The 20073-nt window shown below is 37.6% G+C and overlaps 1 protein-coding gene across 4 annotated transcripts in view; it reads right to left on the reverse strand.

Annotated features, from left to right (window-relative positions):
* Positions 1-7164: 7164 nt before the first annotated feature.
* The window catches only part of MKX (mohawk homeobox), a 70907-nt gene continuing 57998 nt past the window's right edge, over positions 7165-20073 (reverse strand). For all 4 annotated transcript variants that reach the window (XM_032349724.1, XM_032349728.1, XM_032349726.1 and 1 more), the window contains exons 6-7: positions 12650-12683; positions 7165-12543 (exon numbers count right to left, since the gene is read on the reverse strand). In XM_032349724.1, the coding sequence (XP_032205615.1) occupies positions 12357-12543; positions 12650-12683 (221 nt within the window). In that variant the 3' untranslated portion in view covers positions 7165-12356. The remainder of the gene's footprint in view (positions 12544-12649; positions 12684-20073) is intronic.

Below are 20073 nucleotides of genomic sequence, written 5' to 3' on the forward strand. Positions count from 1 at the left end.
AACAGGAATCCATCAGATTCCTAGAGAACATAGGCAGTAACCTCTTCGATATCAGCCACAGCAACTTCTTTCAAGATATGCCTCCAAAGACAAAGGAAACAAAAGCGAAGATTAACTTTTGGGACTTCATCAAGACAAAAGCTTCTGCACAGCAAAGGAAACAGTCAACAAAACAAAGAGGCAACCCACGAAATGGGAGAAGATATTTGCAAATGACAGTACAGACAAAAGGTTGATATCCAGGATCTATAAAGAACTCCTCAAACTCAACACACACAAAACAGACGATCATATTAAAAAATGGGCAGAAGATATGAACAGACACTTCTCCAATGAAGACATACAAATGGCTATCAGACACATGAAAAAATGTTCATCATCACTAGCCATCAGGGAGATTCAAAACCACATTGAGATATCACCTTACACCAGTTAGAATGGCCAAAATTAGCAAGACAGGAAACAACATGTGTTGGAGAGGAAGTGGAGAAAGGGGAACCCTCTTACACTGTTGGTGGGAATGCAAGTTGGTGCAGTCTCTTTGGAAAACAGTGTGGAGATTCCTCAAGAAATAAAAAATAGAGCTTCCCTATGACCCTGCAATTGCACTCCTGGGTATTTACCCTGAAGATACATATGTAGTGAAAAGAAGGGCCATATGTACCCCAATGTTTATAGCAGCAATGGCCATGGTCGCCAAACTGTGGAAAGACCCAAGATGCCCTTCAACAGATGAATGGATAAGGAAGATGTGGTCCATATACACTATGGAGTATTATGCCTCCATCAGAAAGGATGAATACCCAACTTTTGTAGCAACATGGACGGGACTGGAAGAGATTATGCTGAGTGAAATAAGTCAAGCAGAGAGAGTCAATTATCATATGGTTTCACTTACTTGTGGAGCATAACAAATAGCATGGAACAAGGGGAGATGGAGAGGGGAAGGGAGTTGAGGGAAATTGGAAAGGGAGGTGAACCATGAGAGACTATGGACTCTGAAAAACAATTTGAGGGTTTTGAAGGGGCGGAGGGGTGTGAGGTTGGGGGAACCTGGTGGTGGGTATTAGAGAGGGCACAGATTGCATGGAGCACTGGGTGTGGTGCAAAAACAATGAATACTGTTACGCTGAAAAGAAATTAAAAAAAAAAAAAAAGAAGCTGCTCTTAAGTCATTAGGCAGAACCTGTGGAGTTAAGAGGACGGGGGTGGCGCGGGGGGAGGGCGAGTGCAAGGAGGAGAGGAAGAGAAGAAAACCAAGAAAGAGTAGGAAGGGGAGTAGAGAAGGAAGGGTGGCGGGAGATTATTTATTTGTTTCTAGAACATGGAAGAGCTGTAGAGAAGAGCCCCAAAGTGAGCATGGAGGTCTAAGTTCTTAGAGAAAATGTAACTTGTAAAAATAGATCTCTGAGAAGAAGACAGCTGAGCCAGGGTGCTGTCCTGACCCTCAAAGCACTATAGGATTGCTAAGCAATTAGCCAGGGTCTTCCTACTTTTTGCAGTTCTGCAGGTCTGGAGAGAAGAAGAGATGACTATAGGTGCCTTAACAGGGGATTACAGCTTGCCGGCTGGTGTGTCTCCTGATCATGAAGACTGATAGTGTCTGCTCCACCCTCTTTCTACTCATAAGCTTTTTTACTGCCTAAGGTGAACTTGGGCTTCATGTTGAAGAAAATCTTGAGCACACAATGAAAATGGTGATTGAGCAGCCAGAGAAAGAATGACAAACACAATAAACAGAACAGGCAGTTTGTACTGGAATGATGGATATGAGAACTATAATAAACAAACAGACAATGCATTTAAAGAGATTCAAGCATAGTATTTATAAGATATTTTCTGGAAAATACATGCTACATACATACACAGACACACACAGATACACACACACACACACACACACGAGCAATACACGAGCACAGACATGTATGCATCTGATAAAGGATTCACATCCAGAATGTATTAGGAAATACTTTGAAATCAAGAAGAAAAGAACAGACAACCCAATACAATAATGGGCAAAAAAGTTGAACAGGATCTCCACAATATCCAAATGGTATAATACATATCAAGACCACAAATTACACATTAATTAAATTTAATATTAAATAGCACTAATATTAAATAATATGTATATATTTAGTATTATTTTGTTTTAATGTTAAAAACACAAATAAAAACCACAATGAGATGCTTCTGCGAATCTACCATAATGGCTAAAACATTAAAAACTGCCAAGTTTGCATAGTGATTTGAAGGGGCACCTGTACCCCAATGTCCACAATAACCAAATTATGGAAAGAGCCAAGATGTCCATTGACAGATGAATGGATAAAGAAGATAGGTATATAGACTGGAATACTACTCAGCCATCAAAAAGAATGAAATCTTGCCATTTGCAACATGACATGAATGGAACCAGAGGGTATTATGCTAAGTGAAATAAGTCAATCAGAAAAAGACAATCATCATATGATTTTATTCATATACAGAATTTAAGAAACAAAGCTGATGATCATAGAGAAAGAGGGAAAAGTAAAATAAGACAAAATCTGAGAGAGAGAAAAACCATGAGAAATTCTTAACCGAACGGAACAAACTGGGGGTTTCTGGAGGGGAGGTGGGTGCAGGGATGAGGTAACTAGGTGATGGGCCTTATGGAGAACACTTAATGTAATGAGCACTGGGTGTTGCATGCAACTGATGAGTCACTAAATGCTACCTCTGAAACCAATTATATGCTATATGTTAATTAACTGAATTTAAATAAAATAATAATAATAAATATATAAAAATTTTCTTAAAGGATCTCATATCCTGCTTGTGGAGATGTAAACTAGTATCACTGTGATGGAAAATTGTTTGATAATATTCACTAAAACTAAAATATAACTCAAAAAGTCCACTTCTACCTCATAGAAATACATACATAAATTTATCAAAAGAAACGCACAAGAATGTGTTTATAGTAGCATTATTTGTCATTGCTTCCCAAATGGGAAACAATCCAAACGTCCATCAAGAGTAGGATGTATTAATAACTTGTGGTATATCCATATAATGATGTAGTGGTATATAGCAACAAAAAAGAATGAAATGCTGCTGTATGCAATGAGATTGATGAATCTCACCAGTCTAGTATTGAGCAAAAGAAGAATATAACTTTATAACTTCATTTATTTAAATTTCAAAAGTAGGCAGAAGTCAGAAAAATGTTTACCTTTAGGAGGATTTCTGGAATACTTCTAATGCTTTTTATCTTTATCTCTGTGTTGGTTATACAATTATATTCCCTTTGTAAAAGTTTAATTATACATCTGTGATTTTCGAAGTTTTCCATTATGATTTAATTAAAATGTTTAGAAAAAATCAACATGTTTATAATAACATCTTTAAGTAAATCAAGAATGAAAGAATATTGTTTTAAAATAGAAAAACACCTCAAATCAACATCTTTTATTATATATAATATTTAAATACTAGAGGTGAGACCATTGATGTAAGAAAAAATATAAGAAATCACCTCTATCATTAAAAAACTATTCTGGAAATGTTAGTCAATGCCACAAGGTAAGAGAAATAGAGTATAAATATTGGAAAGGGGCAGTAAATTTCATCATTTAGAAATAATATGATTGTATGACTGGAAATCCAAATTATACATTTGGAAAAATAATTTAAAGAATAGAATCCTAACTGAGGTGGTTGGCAAAGAAAAACATTTAAATATTGATAGTTTGCCTATAAAATGATAATTAAGATTTTAAAAAATGGAAAAATCCCATTCACAACGTAATGCAAGAATAAATACCAATGAATAAAAATTAAGATACATGAAGGAAAATAAAACTGTTGAGATCAAAAGAAAGAAGAAAATTAGACAATAAAACTATTGCAATGTGTCAATTGACCTGTATATTCATGCAATCCACAAATGCCCACACAATTTTGGGGGCAGTGGGGGTCTGGTAAAATAATTTATCATGTATATCCTTACAAGTTAAGATGAGGAAAGAGCCAGGAAAATTACGAGAAGGAATAATAGAAATGAAGGACTCTATACTCACTGCCATAATTAGAAACTGAATAAAGAGTTCAAAAACAACTACTTAGATCAGTGGATTATCTAGCAAATACTTTTGAGGCATGAGTTATGTTTCTTTTTGCAGGATGGAGGCAGGGTGTTCAGTGAAGAACCAGATAACTAGTTCACTTTTTCTTTTTTCTTTTTTTTTTTAAAGATTTTATTTATTTATTTGAGAGAGAGTAAGAGAGAGCATGAGACGGGAGAAGGTCAGAGGGAGAAGCAGAGTCCCCACAGGCTGGGCTCGACTCGATCCCCGGAGTCTGGGATCATGACCTGAAACCAACAGAGCCACCGAGACGCCCCACTAGTTCACTTTTTAAAATTAAAACATTTTTATTAGGACTCTTTATTTTTATTTATTTATTTATTTATTTTAAAGATTTTATTTATTTATTTGACAATGAGAGAGACAGAGAGAGAGAGAGAGCACACACAAGGGGGAGTGGCAGGCGGAGGCAGAGGGAGAAGCAGCTTCCCTGTGGGTCTCTATCCCAGGACCCTAGGATCATGACCAGCAGACGTTTAAATGACTGAGCCACCCAGGAGCCCCATAAACTTTCTCTTAGAGCAGTTTTAAGTCCACAACAAAACTGAGGGGAAGGTACAGAGATTTCCCATTCGCTCCATGTCCCTATACATGAATATCCTCCTTCATGTTCTACAACCTCTACCAGAATGGTATAGTTGTTACAGCTGATGAACTGGCATTGAACCAGTCATTACACCCAAAGTCCATAGTTTACACCACTCTGGGTTGGACAAATGTGCAATGACACCTGTCCATCATTATGGTATCACGCAGAGTAGATTAACTGCTCTAAAACTCTTCTGTGCATGGCCTATTTATCTCTCTTCAACCCCAACTCCTGAAAACCACTGAACTTTCTGTTGTTTCTGTAATTTCACCTATTCTAGAATATCATATTGCTGGAATCATACAGTGTGTAGCCTTTTTTAGATTGGTTTCTTTCACTTAGTAATATGCATTTAAGTTTCCTCCATGTCTTTTCATGTCTTGATAGCTTGGTTCTTTTTAGCACCGAATCATTCCACTGTCTGTTTGTACCACAGGTTATTTATCCATTCACCTACTGAAGAATATTGGTTGCTTCCAAGTTTGGACAATTATGAATAAAGCTTCACCTTTTTGTGTAAGTTTTTTGTGGACATAAGTTTTCAACTCATTTAGGTAAATAATAAGGAGCATGATTACTGGTTCACATGGTATGCTTAGTTTTAAAAGAAACTGTCAAACTTTCTTCTGAGTGGCTATTACCATTTTGCATTTCCACAAGCCATGAATGAGACTTCCTGTTGCTCCACAGTCTTGCCAGCATTGGGTGTGGTCAACATTCTGGACATCAGCCATTCTAATAGGTATATCATGGTATCTATTGTTGTTTTAATCTGAGCTTCCTGATGACATATGATGGGGTGCATGTTTTCCCATGTTTATTTGCCATGTGGGTATTTTCTTTGATGAGTTTTCTATGAAGGCTTTTGGCCCATTTAAAAACAGATCAGGTTTTCTCATTGTTAAGTTTTAAGAGTTCATTGTATACTTTGGATAACAGTCATTTTTCAGATGTGTCTTTTGCAAATATTTTCTTCCAGTCTGTGGTTTGTCTTCTCATTCTCTTGGCATTGTCTTTCCAAACTTTTTAATTTTAATGACGTACAGTTTACCTTTTGTTTCATGTATCATGCCTTTGGTGTTGTATTTAAAATGCCATTGTCATCCCCAAGGTCATCTAGATTTTCTATGTCATCTTCTAAGAGTTTTATAGTTTTGCATTTTACATTTAGGACTGCGGTCCATTTTGGATTAATTTTTGTGAAAGATGTAAAGTTTGTGTCTAGATTCTTTTTTTTTTTTTTGCATGTGGATGTCCAGTTCCAGTAATTACATTTTTGAACTTTATCTTTTCTTTCAAAAATTATTTTTAAATTTTACCATTTTATCTTTTCTCCATTGTATTGCCTTTGCTACTTTGTTAAATATCAGTTGTCTGTATTTGTGTGGGCCCATTTCTGGGCTCTGAATTCTGCTTCATCATTGAATTTGTATGCTCTTTTACCAATACTATGATGCTTTGATTACTGTAGCCTTAGAATAGGTCTTGAAATTGTTTCAGTTCTCCAATTTTGTTGTTCTTCTTCATTGTTATATTGACTATTTCAGGTCTTTTGTCTCTCCATATAAACTTTAGAATCAGTCTGTGGATATCCATAAAATAACTTGCTGGGATTTTGAGTGGGATTTCACTGAATCTATAGATCAAGTTTGGAAGAACTGACATCTGAGTACTATTGAGTCTTTCCATCCATGAACATAGACTATCTCTCCATTTACTTAGTTTTTTAATTGCACTAACCAGAGTTTTGTCATTTTCCTTATATGGATCTTGTGCATATTCTGTTAGGTTTATACATAAAGGTTTCATTTTGGGGGGCTGCCTAGCTCATTTTTTATGCCAAAATAAATCGAAAATGGATATAAGATTTAAACATGTAAAAACAAACCATAATTCTAACAGCAGAAAAGATGGATGGGGTTTTTGTTGTTGTTGTTGTTTTTTACAATCTTGGCACTAAATACAAGGTAATTTATTATAAGTGCTTTACATATAATAACTAATTAAGCCTCACAACACTACCAAGTAATTATTGTAATCTATATTTTATAGATGAGGAAACTGAGACTAAATAGGTTAAATGTCTTGTTCAAGATTGTAGAACTAGTAAGCAGGAGAGATAAGATTTGAATCTCAGAAGTTAGCTCCAGAGTTTGTGTTCTGAACTACTATACTATAAATATACCCAGTACTCTCTTTGACATTCAATGCATATGTACAGATTACATTTAAGCTTCTGAACTCAAAAATACTATAAGTGAGGTCAAGTATATATAAAAACAGTCTTGGAAAATATTTACAGCATCTATTGTAGACAGAATAGAAGAGAATTTTAAAATATACAAATAATATACAAATCACTAACAAATGGATGAAAGGAAGGTAAGAATGAAAAAGAAATGAAGAAACAACAACAGAAAAGACATGAACAAGCAATTCATTGAAAACAAATACATGACCAAACTTATGTGTGCCACTCATCTTGAAAAAGTTGCAGTTAAAACAATGACAAAATATCACTTTTGCCTACCACATTGTCTAGTATGGAAAAGCTTAATAATACTCAATGTTTTGAACAAGTTGAAGAAAAACAGACATTCACTTTCTACGGTTAGCAGTGTAAATTGGTAGACATTTTACTTGGTAATTTGGCAGCATCCCTCAAAAAATTAAATTTACCTATCATTTGACCAATGAATTCCACTTTTAGGTATTTATTCCATAGACATACAAGTGGCTGAAGTCACATATATACAAGAATATTCGCTGCATCAGTATTTATATCAGTGATGTTGAAATATGGTCTGTTTGATGATGACAATTCATCAATTGTTGGTTATTAGTCTGGGAGGAGATAAGGGGTCAGAATATAAATCAACTAAGAGCTCTGTGAGTTCAGGTGACACTTTTTATTCATAGAAGTTTTTCTTGCATATGCTAATATATATTCTAGGGTAAGCTCCTTATCTCAATGTAAAACAGTGCTTTGGGTAGCACTAGTTTATAATAATCAAAAAATAGGAAATAATCCAGAAGTCCACCAAGGAAGTATTTGCTAAGTAAATTATAAAAGATCCAAAATAAAATCCTATGCATTCATTTAAATAATGAAATCTACATATATATAGATATGAAACATATATGCACATACAGATGATGGAATGGAAAAAATATTGCAGGATCACATGAATATGGTAAGAAGTGCAAGATGAAAAAGTACAAGTTTGTATAAGCATAGAGTTTCTGGAAATAGACACAAGACATTATTAACAATGGTTATCTTTGGGATGTGAGATTGGGATCATGGAGAGATAGGGTATGGGATTTTTTTTTTTTTTTTTTAATCTTATGTCCTCCTACACTGCTTAGATGTTTCTACAGCTAGCATAAGTTATGTTTATACTTTTACAAAACATGAATTAAAAATTTAAATTTTGTTTAAAAGTCATGAATACAAGTCAGAGTAGACTCACTACCGATCAAATTTTCAGAAGCTGGCTTTGGGCTGAAATTTATTTCAGAAGACTTACTGAGACAAATTTTACATGAATTTCCATGGAGTCATTCGTGTAAAGATGTAAAAAGCACATCAGCTTGTTTGTCCAAACTTAGAAACTGGTTTTTCTCATCTTAAAAAAAAAAAAAGAGTTTATTATGGGCAATACATACACTTCTCCAACCAAATTTTTAGTCCATCTCTAAGATGTGTTTCCAGTCTAGGAAGTGATGAAGTTAGGATTCTGTCCCTGCAATGTGACAATCAGTCACCTAATTCTGACTATAACTGTTAAAAAAAAGGGGGGGGGATAAAAACAAAACAAAATAAAAAACAAACCAAAAAAAGAAGTAGAGGACCAGAAGACTTTGCTTAAGACGGCCCAAAGATGGTAGATCACAATATGAACTTGACAAAATCTGGTGGTCTTCAATGCTTCATGGAAACCACAGTTTTTATTGCCAAAAATTATAGGATATTAAGTGTTTCAGAGTCATCTGGAACACATTAATAATCATTAACATTTGTACAGTACATGCAGTTTGCAAAGTACTTTTATACTCACTGCCTTATTTGATCTTCACAATAGATCTTTAGAGTAGGTAAATTTCATAGATCAAATTTTACAGATGCAAACACTGGGTACACAAGGTTTATGCCTATTCCCCAAAGTCACCAAGCAGTGAGGAGGCAAAGCCAGGTTATGCCAGTCCAAGTCCTTACCACCACCCCACACTGCTTTCCAAGGCATGGCCAACCTAAGCCGCCTGGACGGAAGAGTCTGGGTGGCTTGCTTACTCTCTGTGTTTATTTGCATGATGTTATGCTGTTGAGCTGGATGAGTTTAAAAGCAGACCATGGCTGTTGCCACTGTTTGTTAAACACTGCTACTTGGAGCAGGCAGGGATACAGAGAGCAGCTTGAGTTCTTCGTCATCTTGAACAAGATCAAGCAGGATGAATAGAGGGAAAAGCAATTCTAGCCGATATGAATGAAGGAAGCTCTCCCACATGCTATGTTTTGTATTGGCATCTCTGTTCTTTCCTACATTTGTTATACTTTATTCTTTACTCTGGGAAGTTCAAGGTAGTAATAATAAAATGATCTTTCTTGAAGGTCTCTCTAACTCTGATCCCAACTATTATTATTCCCCAGCAGTCTTTCATGTCAGACTTCCTTTCCCAACGCTCCTCATGAAACTCTCCGTATCCCAATACACTGTGCGTATTGCTACTTTCTTGCACACAAACCCTATATAGAGGAATTATAATTATGTGATAATACCTTCCATTTATTAAGCACCTATTAAATGCCAGGCACTGTGGTAGGCACTTTATAAACTTTATGTAATCTCTAAACCTTGTAGCCAGTCTACAAGCTATGACTCATTCCTTTCACTTTGCAGATAAAGAAAGCCAAGTCCAGAATGACTGAGTCTGAATCTTATGTAGTGGGTGACAGAACTGAGATACATAGATCTAACTTCAAAGCCAAGATTCTCTCCAGTACATAGCACACAGTGATAATGCTTATTGTATTAGCTATTCAAAGAAGGCATTTAGTGCAAATGTTCATTTTAAATTCATGTATGTATTTTCACAGCATCATACTCTCTTTTCCTCAGCTCTTAAAAGGTAGGTTGGTGGTCTAAGGTGATGAAAAGCAAACCTAATACACATGCAGTGCTCCCATATCATATCGCTTACCAACCTAAAGAGACTTACGGCATATAATGGACCCTTCTGTTCTTCTTTCTCCACCTGGTCAACTCTCAAAGGAAAACAAAATTCATATGATCATTGAAGTCTAGAAATTAACTTTTATTTTCAATCTGTCAAGAACTCCTGGCAGTTATTAATTTTATTAAAATGATTACATATGGCAAAACAAAGAATAGAGGTAATTCTATTTCTCTACAACATAAATTATGAGTTAGATTCTTAGCTGCTGGCTCAGCATTGTTCAAGATTTTAAGGATTGGGGGGAACTTTAATTTCCAGAAAATGTTAAAGCAGCAAAAGAAAAAATAAATTAAAAGTAATTGCAATTGGAGATATTGCCAAGGATATGCTAATTATAAAATCTTCTTGATGTGTTTATAGGCCAGATTCCAAGCTTTGGTATTTAAAAATAAAAATCATGTGAAAGCTCTCCTATAATGCCTTGTCATCTATAGTTTATAACACAGAACGAATTTGCTGATTCTTTTTAAAAGGATGGCAAAAATGAATTACAACTAATTCAAATAAAAAACAACCAGCATCCATTCATCTAACTGAAATATGTCAAAACGAAGTCAATTTTATTAAAATATTTAATACCAGAATAACTTATAATAGTATGAAAAAGAGTGAAGTACTTGTCCTTCGTTTTCTTTGACATGATCACATTATGACAAAATTAATTGGTAAAGATTCGAAAGTTTTTGTCAAGGATCTGTAACTATTTAAGGATGTAAACCAAACGAACTCATACTTCATCTGATCATACAGTCATAACTTAACATATCCTGCTTTGCACTTACTGTTACTGCAAACAGCAATTTAAAAAACAAAGTAAAAATATATATATACAAAATATTTTTATATCAAATTATTTTCATACACTAAATAAACCCAAACCCCAAATACTATGTTACATGAAAAAGTGTCCTACGATTTATATCAAGATTGATATTGTCCACATATCAACTAGAGCAGCCTTTGGTTTGAAAAACATTTTGCAAAATAAAGAAAAATACCACCACATGGCTGCACTAATGGCTCTCATTTACACTCACAAAAAAGCTTTCCAGTTAAAAAAAAAAAAATTACAAAATAGATTACATACCCAGAAAAAACATCCCACCATAAAAGAGTCAAATCCTTTTTACTTCTCTGTAGCACATATTCTCTGTTATATTTGGCATCTCCACTGTTTATTCAAGTTTCAAGTCTCCCCCAGCTGATTAGAATATTATTGTTTGATTGAAAACTATATTCTTCTTTCTTGATACTGATTATTCTCACTCAATGATAGTCTAATTTAGAAACAAAATGTTCCTTTTTTTAATGCATGAGTTCACTTAATTTTTACTTTAATGTCCTTGGCAAAATGCAAAGACTGTCAATGTTTGTTTTCCATATGTTTTAAATTTAAAAACCAATTTTATGAGTGTATATGTATATTCACATAGAGATACATTTCTTTCATTGTCTTGTTCTCGTTGCAATACAAATTGTCCATCAGCAATTATAATTTGAAATGAACCAACTAAAAGATTTTTTAACCATTCCACATGAAAAGCTTTCCATCACAAAAAGCACTGAACTTTAACGCAAACAGGATTATGTGTTAAAACTAAACTATAGGTTTAGTTCTACACGGGAACATTTTGAGTACTTTATATAATAAAATTTTTAAGAACTTCAGCGAAACTTAAGAAAAAGAAAATTAATTCTAAAAGGGCATTGTGGCATTTTCCAGCAATGCTTGGAAAAAGTTCTTCAGATCACAATGTATTCACTGGGATTCTTTTTACGTGTACATGTCATGTGATCCCGCTCCTTTCCTTTTGGAACTTTGTAGTGTGTCTGATAGGCAGGCAAAATACATGCATGAAATTCTCACTGTCACTCTGAAAAGCATGCTGAACAATTTTAAATGCTGCAGAAGTTGTTTTTTTAAGAGGAATGTTTCATTTGGGCTGAATAGATGTCCAAGTTTTAACACGTGAATTACTGAATACATTGTGAGGCCTTTCAGCGCGTGTGGTTTCAGTCCTGGAATGGTCAGAGGCCCGTCTGGAGTGACACACAGACGAACAAGCATGGCGGTGTTGTCATTTGAGGCATAGCTGCTCCACTACGCCCACGTTGCTGCTGATTTTTGGGAAGCAAGGCACTTACTGTAACGGCAATGCAGACACCTGATGCATAGTTTGAGTAACATAAAATAAGTTACTATTTTTGATTAAAGTGAGGTTTTTATAATTTATATGTCTTTTATAGAAGCAACTAAATGATATAGTTAGGATAATTAAAAATAAAAAGAGGTTTGAAAGGGAGTCATTTCCACTTCTGCTTCGGCTCGTAGGAGGAGGCTTTATGGGAAAACACTGACGTGAAGAACAGCCATTGGTCTAAAAAGCGACAAACCCTTAAAACTGGTGGACCAGTGGCACTTTGACGGTCTTGACTTCTGCTATATGTGACGACTTCTGGATGATGCAGCTGGTGGTTCCCTGCAGTGTGTCTTTGCCCTGTGCAAGATTTGTTAAGGCCATAGCGGCATTAATCTCCTTCCAGTATGTGTCATCCTTGCTTGGTCCCTTCCTGTGGGCTGCACTGGATTTCAGCAAGAAAAGAAAGATAATGATCAAATCCACTGCAGTGTACACAGAAAATGCCATCAGTGAAAAGCACAAATGGCGGATAAAAACACATTTCTCACCTGTCACCCTTATTGGATCCATTTTCCAGAGCGTCTGTAAAGACAAGCAAAAACTCAATTATTTTTCTTTCCTTGTTTCTTTCTGTTTTAATCTCTGGAGTTGCCTCATTAACAACCAGGAATAGAAGCTCATCAGGAAATATGGTTGAAAATCAGTTAATTTTTTGTTTAACAAAAATAAAGTAGTTTAAGATACAAAAGAAATCTCTCTGCAAAGAAGCAGGAATAAGATGAGAACAGGTAGTAAAAAATGCAAAATAGCTTTCATAAATATACAAAAATCTGGCATTGATTTATCCCAAGAAATTGGGTTTTTTAATGAGGAGGCAAACAGTAGAGGGACAAGGTTCCTGCGGCCTTCCTGCGGCCAGGTTCTGTTCTCACTCCCCCACTCACCTGCTGTACCTTTGGACAGTCTACAATGCTCCCACAAAGTCTGGGATGCAATTTCCTCAACTATAAAAAAAGAGAGTTCTTAGAACTTCAGGGTGCCTCTGGTTCAACCTTCTATGACTTCGTGGGAATCAAACCGTGTTTCAGAAAAAGGACTGACAAATAGTTCCCTCTGGCTAGCTAGCAAATGAGTAGCAAATTCAATGCAACAGCACAGGGCTTCTGACCCTATCAGAATAAGCAGGCACCGGTCTTCCAGCTGCAAAAGAATCCTTCCCACTGCAGGAAATGAGCATTATGGGGTGAGCTTTGCTTATGCACTCTCTCTTTTGGTGTACATTTCCTCCCTCTCTCAGGCACTAATGTCTACCAGTGCAAACATCAATATCGAGAAAGATGAAATGGGCTACTGATCTTGATTAATTCTCCCTAGGTAGCTTTTAGGCTAAAAGAATATGGTACTCGGAACCCCAAAATAGACATGCTGGAGGGGAAGATAGACAGAGGGTAAAGAGGATCTGCTAGCATGGCATGGGAAGTGGGGACAAAGGAACAGGGTTGAGACTCCCCATCAGCCTATGAGATTCCAAAACTAAGTTAAGTTACGACCACCATCACCACCACCACCATCATCATCAACAACAACAACAATAAATATTACCAAGTAGTTACGAAATGAGGCACTTTGCCCTATACAGGAAACATGAAAACCAGGGTATTTACTCAAGACCTCCTTCCAGTTGTATGGCTTTGGAAAGCTGTATTTTCCTCTTCCTGTTTTACCTCTCTCAACCCAATATTTTTTATTTTTATTTATTTATTTTTTAAGATTTTATTTATTTATTTGACAGACAGAGATCACAAGTAGGTAGAGAGGCAGGCAGAGAGAGAGAGGGGGAAGCAGGCTCTCTGCTGAGCAGAGAGCCCGATGCGGGACTCCATCCCAGGACCCTGAGATCATGACCTGAGCGAAAGGCAGCGGCTTAACCCACTGAGCCACCCAGGCGCCCCATCAACCCAATATTTTTTAAAGACATCTTTTCCCCCTCTGCAAGGCTCAAGGCTAGTAAGGCGAGGCAGCATAATTTTCTAGTTCTGGGCTCTAAGACAGTAATGGGACTTGAGAATAAGAGCATCAACATGACCGTAATACAGTGTAACCAGGGTAAAATTTTCCAAGGAAGATATGTTCAGGAGAAGAATGATTATATGCCCATGGAGAGGAGGCAGCTAAAGTCCTGTGTCCTCTAGGAAAGAAAAGAATTAGGAAAGCCTGTTAGTGCATCCTGAGTCGGGCCTCCTGGTGTGGACCTGGGGGAAATAAAGGGTCACTATGGGCTCTTTGTAGAATCCTTCCTAGGGTCCCAGGGAGCTTTTTTTTTTTTTTAAAAAAAAAAAAAAAAAAAAGGCAAGCCAACAAGACAAAAACACTTAGTGCATAAATAACAAGGTTCTTATGAGGAATAAATGAGATGCTATGTGTCTGGCCCAAAACAGAACAACAAACATTAGTCCCTTCTTTGATCTCCTTTTATTTAGGGGTCCTTGGGGGAAATAGCTCAATCTGTGAGCAGCTGGATGGTCACCAACTGTATCTTCTGGTCCCTACTAGGTTGGCCTGGATGGCTAGTTATATTTCGGCTGCTTTTGATATTTTTGGAACTATACAATTACTTATGTAATTGAAGAAAGAGAATGACAATTTTTAATTCACAGAACTCCAATAATCCCAGTTTACAGATCCCTTCCTCTGTGCCAGGCACTATTCTAAGTACTTTGTGTCTTAGCTTATTTTGTATTAGTGACTCTGTACGTGGATAGCATGTCTCTGTTATGTCTGTTAAGTCACTCTTTGTTTCGTACTATTATCTGTAAATCTTTACTCAGGAATGACAGAGACAGTGTACTATAAAAACAGAGAACAAGTCAAGGTCTTTGTTTAGGAGGAGGAAAGCCAGCAACACTGGATATTTTACAGAGGAAAAAAAAAAAGAGTTAAGCCTTTGCTCAATTTTGCCCACAAATTGCAACAATTCTGTTGCCAAAGTGAAGCAATAGGTTATGGAGATATTTATTCAATGGAAAGACTTGGCAAAAGCAGAATAAGTTCCATGAAGCTTAAATAACATTAGGGAAATAACAAAACATAATTTAGAAAAGACCATGTAACTGATGCTCTGGCTTACAAACAAAGCAGTCTCACATATTCAAAGGGGACCAGAGGCGAATTCCCTACCTGAATGATCAACCCAAGAGTGATTACCGCACAGACGACAAGAAGGAAGCCTGTGGCCATCAAATATGTAATGGGTTACAGAACCCAGAAATGCCATAAATGAGTGGAAGCTACATGTGAATTTACCGTTCAGGTCCATGGAGAGATTCCGTTTAAGAGGAAGAGTGATCACGTACGTCCTGCAGCGCAGTCAGCGGTTGGATGCTGGTAGCACTGCGGCTTGTCTCCCTAAACTCCTTCCACTGAGAAACAAGTTTACTACAGCCAACTGGGAAATTATAAAATTCTGCTTACTCTTCGGGTGTATGAGTTTTACAGCTCAGTGCCTATGAAAATACCTTTGAAGTGTAAAACCTAGATTCCAATCCCTGTTCGGGTATTCTTAATTAGTTTCATGATTTCAACAAGGTCCCCAGCAGCATTCAAAAGACTGCATCCTGCGTTTCATTTCTAAAGCTGATGGGTATGTTCAGTGTCATTAGGTATGGATTCAGGTTCTTTTCCCAGCAACAGAAGAAAGGTCTTCATAAAAAGTAAGGAACAGAAGAGACATTTTGCTTCTCTCTCAAGAGCAACGCGAAAACAGGGTGTAACAAAGCTCAGTGTCAAACATTTCAAACCAACAAGAAAGAGGTGGCTACTACTATTTGGGGTGGAGGGGGGTGGGGAGAATCTCTGTGTCCAGGGTGCTTCTGGGTCAAAACATAAATGGGTGTTAGAAGGGCATGCTTTCCCTGTTGCTGTTGTTGGTGGGTTGCCCAGTGTCACTAGGATATTATGCGTCTAAGGGCCACCTCCTGCAGAGTAGTGTGTTCTAGTTCCCAGAAGAGCTAGCAGAAGCAAGATAGCAAACAGGGGTCCTTTTACTCAAACATTTGTGCTCTTGCAGGAAAGCGAAGGGCAATAAAGATCTGCTGGATTGGGAAGATGGTTTTTCCAGTCCTTACTCTGAGATGAAATCTGGGGAAATACCCCAGCTATTTTAGAGAACTGACATCATTGAGGGGAACTCAGAAAAGATACCCTCTACTGCTTACATTAAATAACTCCATTAATTGTGAAGATGCTTTTTTCTTGTGCTTTTTTCTTTTGAAGTGTAAACTAGCTGGCTTTTATCTGATTCAAGTGTTTTGCATCTTTTCAGCCAATACATAGGTGCTCGGTGGGGGGCTCAAGCCACTTCTACACACAGCAGACAGGTGGTCTCCCTGGCTCCTGTCCAGAAGTGGCATCCAGTCACAATCTGCCAGGAGAGGGAAGGATTCTGAATGCCGCTGCAAAGAGAGAAATCTGAAGTCTGAGCCAGAGCAGACGTTTCCCTGCTGTTAATTAGCATGCACAGACTTAGGGTCTGACTGCCCTACATTCAGCTCAGCTGTATCTCTCACTCTGCAAGTAGCTTGGCTCGGCCTATCCGAAGTCTGGGCTAAAATGCCTTTTTAGATTCTAAGGTTCCAAAAATCGGCTACGCTGTCAATTACCATAAAAGCAACTGGTTGGCAGGAACAGCTTATTGAACCAGCCAAAAGAGCGTGTTTTAAGACCAAAAAAGAAGAGGAAAGGGAAAAAAAAAAAGAGGTGCGTAGTTAGGAAAATCTTGGATGCCGTAAAACCCAAACCATGCTGAAACTTAAAATGGGGCTATCCTCAGTTTGGACATGTGTTTCCTTATAAAGATATGTAGAGAAACAATTACACTGAAAACCACTTCTATTGCCATTCGAGATGTGGAAGCACCAAGCTCTGTGGGCAGAGTCCACTCGACTTTGATAAACGCAATCTAGAAACGTATTAATTCTGATATATATTCCTGAAGTAAGAGTTATGGTCATAAAAAGAGATAAAAATATGGCCAAATCTCTGAGGTTTTTTTTTTTTTTCCCCAAATTGAATCAATAAGCCCTAAGGTTAGGAATGTTTAAAAAGATTCCACAAATGTGGAGCAGAAACTCACATCACTTAAGTGTAGATAAAAAATATGAGGATTTTAAAAAATTAAATAATCTAAAAATTATGCACTACGTATTTCCCTAAATTGAGATGGAGTGATTCAGAGATGCAGATGCTTAACCACCGCGCCCCCTTGCAACTGTGTCTGTTTTGGGGCCATCACTGGGGACAGCTGATGTGGACAGCCAGGGTTTGGTGTGTTTCTGATCTCAGAGGTCCCAAAAGCCCCCAGGACACCAGATCAGTTTTTGGAGTTATTTACATACTTGGAACAGTTGAGATAAAGAGCAAGGCTCTGGCAAACCGGGCAGATGGAAAACCTTCCTGAAGATTACGAAATGCCGACGGCTCTAAATCTACAGGACCTTACCCCAAACGGACGGAGCAATCCCTGGGGCTTCCTGCTCCCACCTCCATAGTCTCTATCTTTACTTCCCCACATACTGGATCCACGCGGGGGTCACACACACACCTAAAGACTGGTTCCACTATGACTCTATACTGTTTTTAAAAACAGCATATGCTGTGTCTCTTTCTTTCTTTCTTTCTTTCTTTCTTTCTTTCTTTCTTTTTCTTCTTTCTTTCTTTCTTTCTTTCTTTCTTTCTTTCACAGAGAGAGAGATCACAAGTACACAGAGAGGCAGGCAGAGAGAGAGGGGGAAGCAGGCTCCCTGCTGAGCAGAGAGCCCCGATGCAGGGCTCCACCCCAGGACCCTGAGATCATGACCTGAGACAAAGGCAGAGGCTTTAACCCACTGAGCCACCCAGGCGTCCCTATGCTGTGTTTTTCTAATAAGAAAGTCATAAAGGTTCACTGCAGAAAATCTAGGGAAAAAGTATAAAAGAGAAAATACAGGAAGTTTAGGGATAACTAATATAATATTTGAATATATGGCTTTCCAAGCAAGTTTATATACATTTTTTAAAATGGAGTCATTCTGTACATGTTTGCTTTTTTCACTGAACTTCGACTTTTGCCTTATTAATAAGATGGTAATCGTTTTAATAAATAAGATAGTAATCTACCATGTGGCCTTCCCTGATGTGGCAGTGGTTTTGGCCTGTGAAATAGAAACAGACTGAAAGAATTCAAAATCCAGCTTCATCCAGTTCAAACTTGAATATTGAGAGACTCCAATGTTACGAGAAGGGGTTATCTTTAAAATAACAATTACTAACATTGATTGGATGGTTATTCTTGTGCCAGGAGCTATGCCAGGGACCCTAAAATGTTATCTGGCTAAATGCTGATAGTAACCCTGTGAAACAGCACCATGGGCCTTATTTCCAAATGACACTGGAGCTTAGAAGAGTCCAGACACTCGCAAAGGACTCATTTTGGCAACAGGGGTTGTGAGTCTCAGCTCCACGTCAGCCGACTCTGAAGGTCATGTTTTTAACTACTGCATTCAATTACTCGAGTGGTCTCCATCGATAAAGCCACCTTCGAAGACCGTGACAAGGCTGAATGCACTGTTTACACAGAAAGCCTGTCGAATGACAACTTACTAAAAATTGGTTAAACATCTTTTCTGTTCTTTTTTTTTTTAAGTATTTTAGACCACAGAGATACAAAAAGAGACTTTTTTCTGCTTATGATTTAATCTAAAATATTAAAAAAAAATCTGTGCAAATCACAGAATAGGGACTCTGAGCTCTCTCGAGTTCTCTCCCAGGCTTTAATTGGATTGACGTTTTAATAGACGTGATATCCTTATAATCACTCTTCTATTGCCCAGAGTGAATTACTGTTAAATAACTCCTAGACAGCTGTGGCTGCATCACTTTTAGAGGAAATTTTTGTGGTTAGCCTCTCTTTGGGGTAGTCAGAGCTTCCGAATGAGTAACGATAAATCATTCTAAGTGATGTTTGCCCCAGCAGGAAGGAAAAAATACCCAACACACTAAAACACGTATCTGGATGACGGAGCTGCTTCTTCCAGGCCCACTACAACCCAAAGGGAGTTCTTTAAAACTCCAGCATGGCGGGAAGAGACTGCATCTGAGCCTGGTGAGTACCAAGGACACTGCTCGCAGAAGAGCACTGGAGCCCGAGTTTTGAGGGCCTTGAGAGGGATGGATGCAAGAGTTTGGCAACCTTTCTGAATAGTTGAGAATTATAAATGAAACCCACCTCTCCTTCATGGATAGCGTTTAGAAATTCTTTTTTTCCTTTTTGCAATATACTAGCACAATTATTTATCCTGAGGCCTTAAAGAATGAGTGGCTTCCAAAATCACTTCAGGGTTTGAAGAAAAATCTTTTCCAAAAATTAAGCCAGTGTTTCCTCCAGCCATGACTTCGAACATCTGGCCAAAGATTCTTTTCCTTCCTGCTGCCTCTCATGTGGGCTGGCCCCTCACTATGGCTAATGATGCCCAGATGTCCCGGATCCTCAGGATCCCCACCTTCGGCTGCCTCTCTGTCAATGCATCGTCTCCTTTAACTTGGCTGGGAAATAAAAATGAGAAACCACACCCCTCTCTTCCGGACCAATAGCGAAGAGCTCCTCCGTCTGGATGGGTGGTAAGCTGACGGCGCAAAACTTTCGGAATAGGTTATATCTCCATTAACAACAACAACATCTTCATTATTCCAGCAATACCCATGTGTGTGTGTGCAAACCCGGGAAAGTGTTGCTTGGCTCCTATCAGTCAGGGAGTGGTGGCCTTGTGGCTTTCCTTATTGGGCAGAGCATAAGAACTTGAGACTAATGGCTCCTTATCAATTCCAAGTGGAACTGTTACTGTAAAATGCACCGGTGTTCTGAATTCAATCTAGGCCAGAGGACTGAAGTTGTAGGAAGCGGGATTTAACAATTTGAAAGTAACTTTTCAAATAAGCC

This window comes from Mustela erminea, chromosome 6, assembly GCF_009829155.1.
Source record: "Mustela erminea isolate mMusErm1 chromosome 6, mMusErm1.Pri, whole genome shotgun sequence".
In the NCBI taxonomy this organism is placed as follows: domain Eukaryota; kingdom Metazoa; phylum Chordata; class Mammalia; order Carnivora; family Mustelidae; genus Mustela; species Mustela erminea.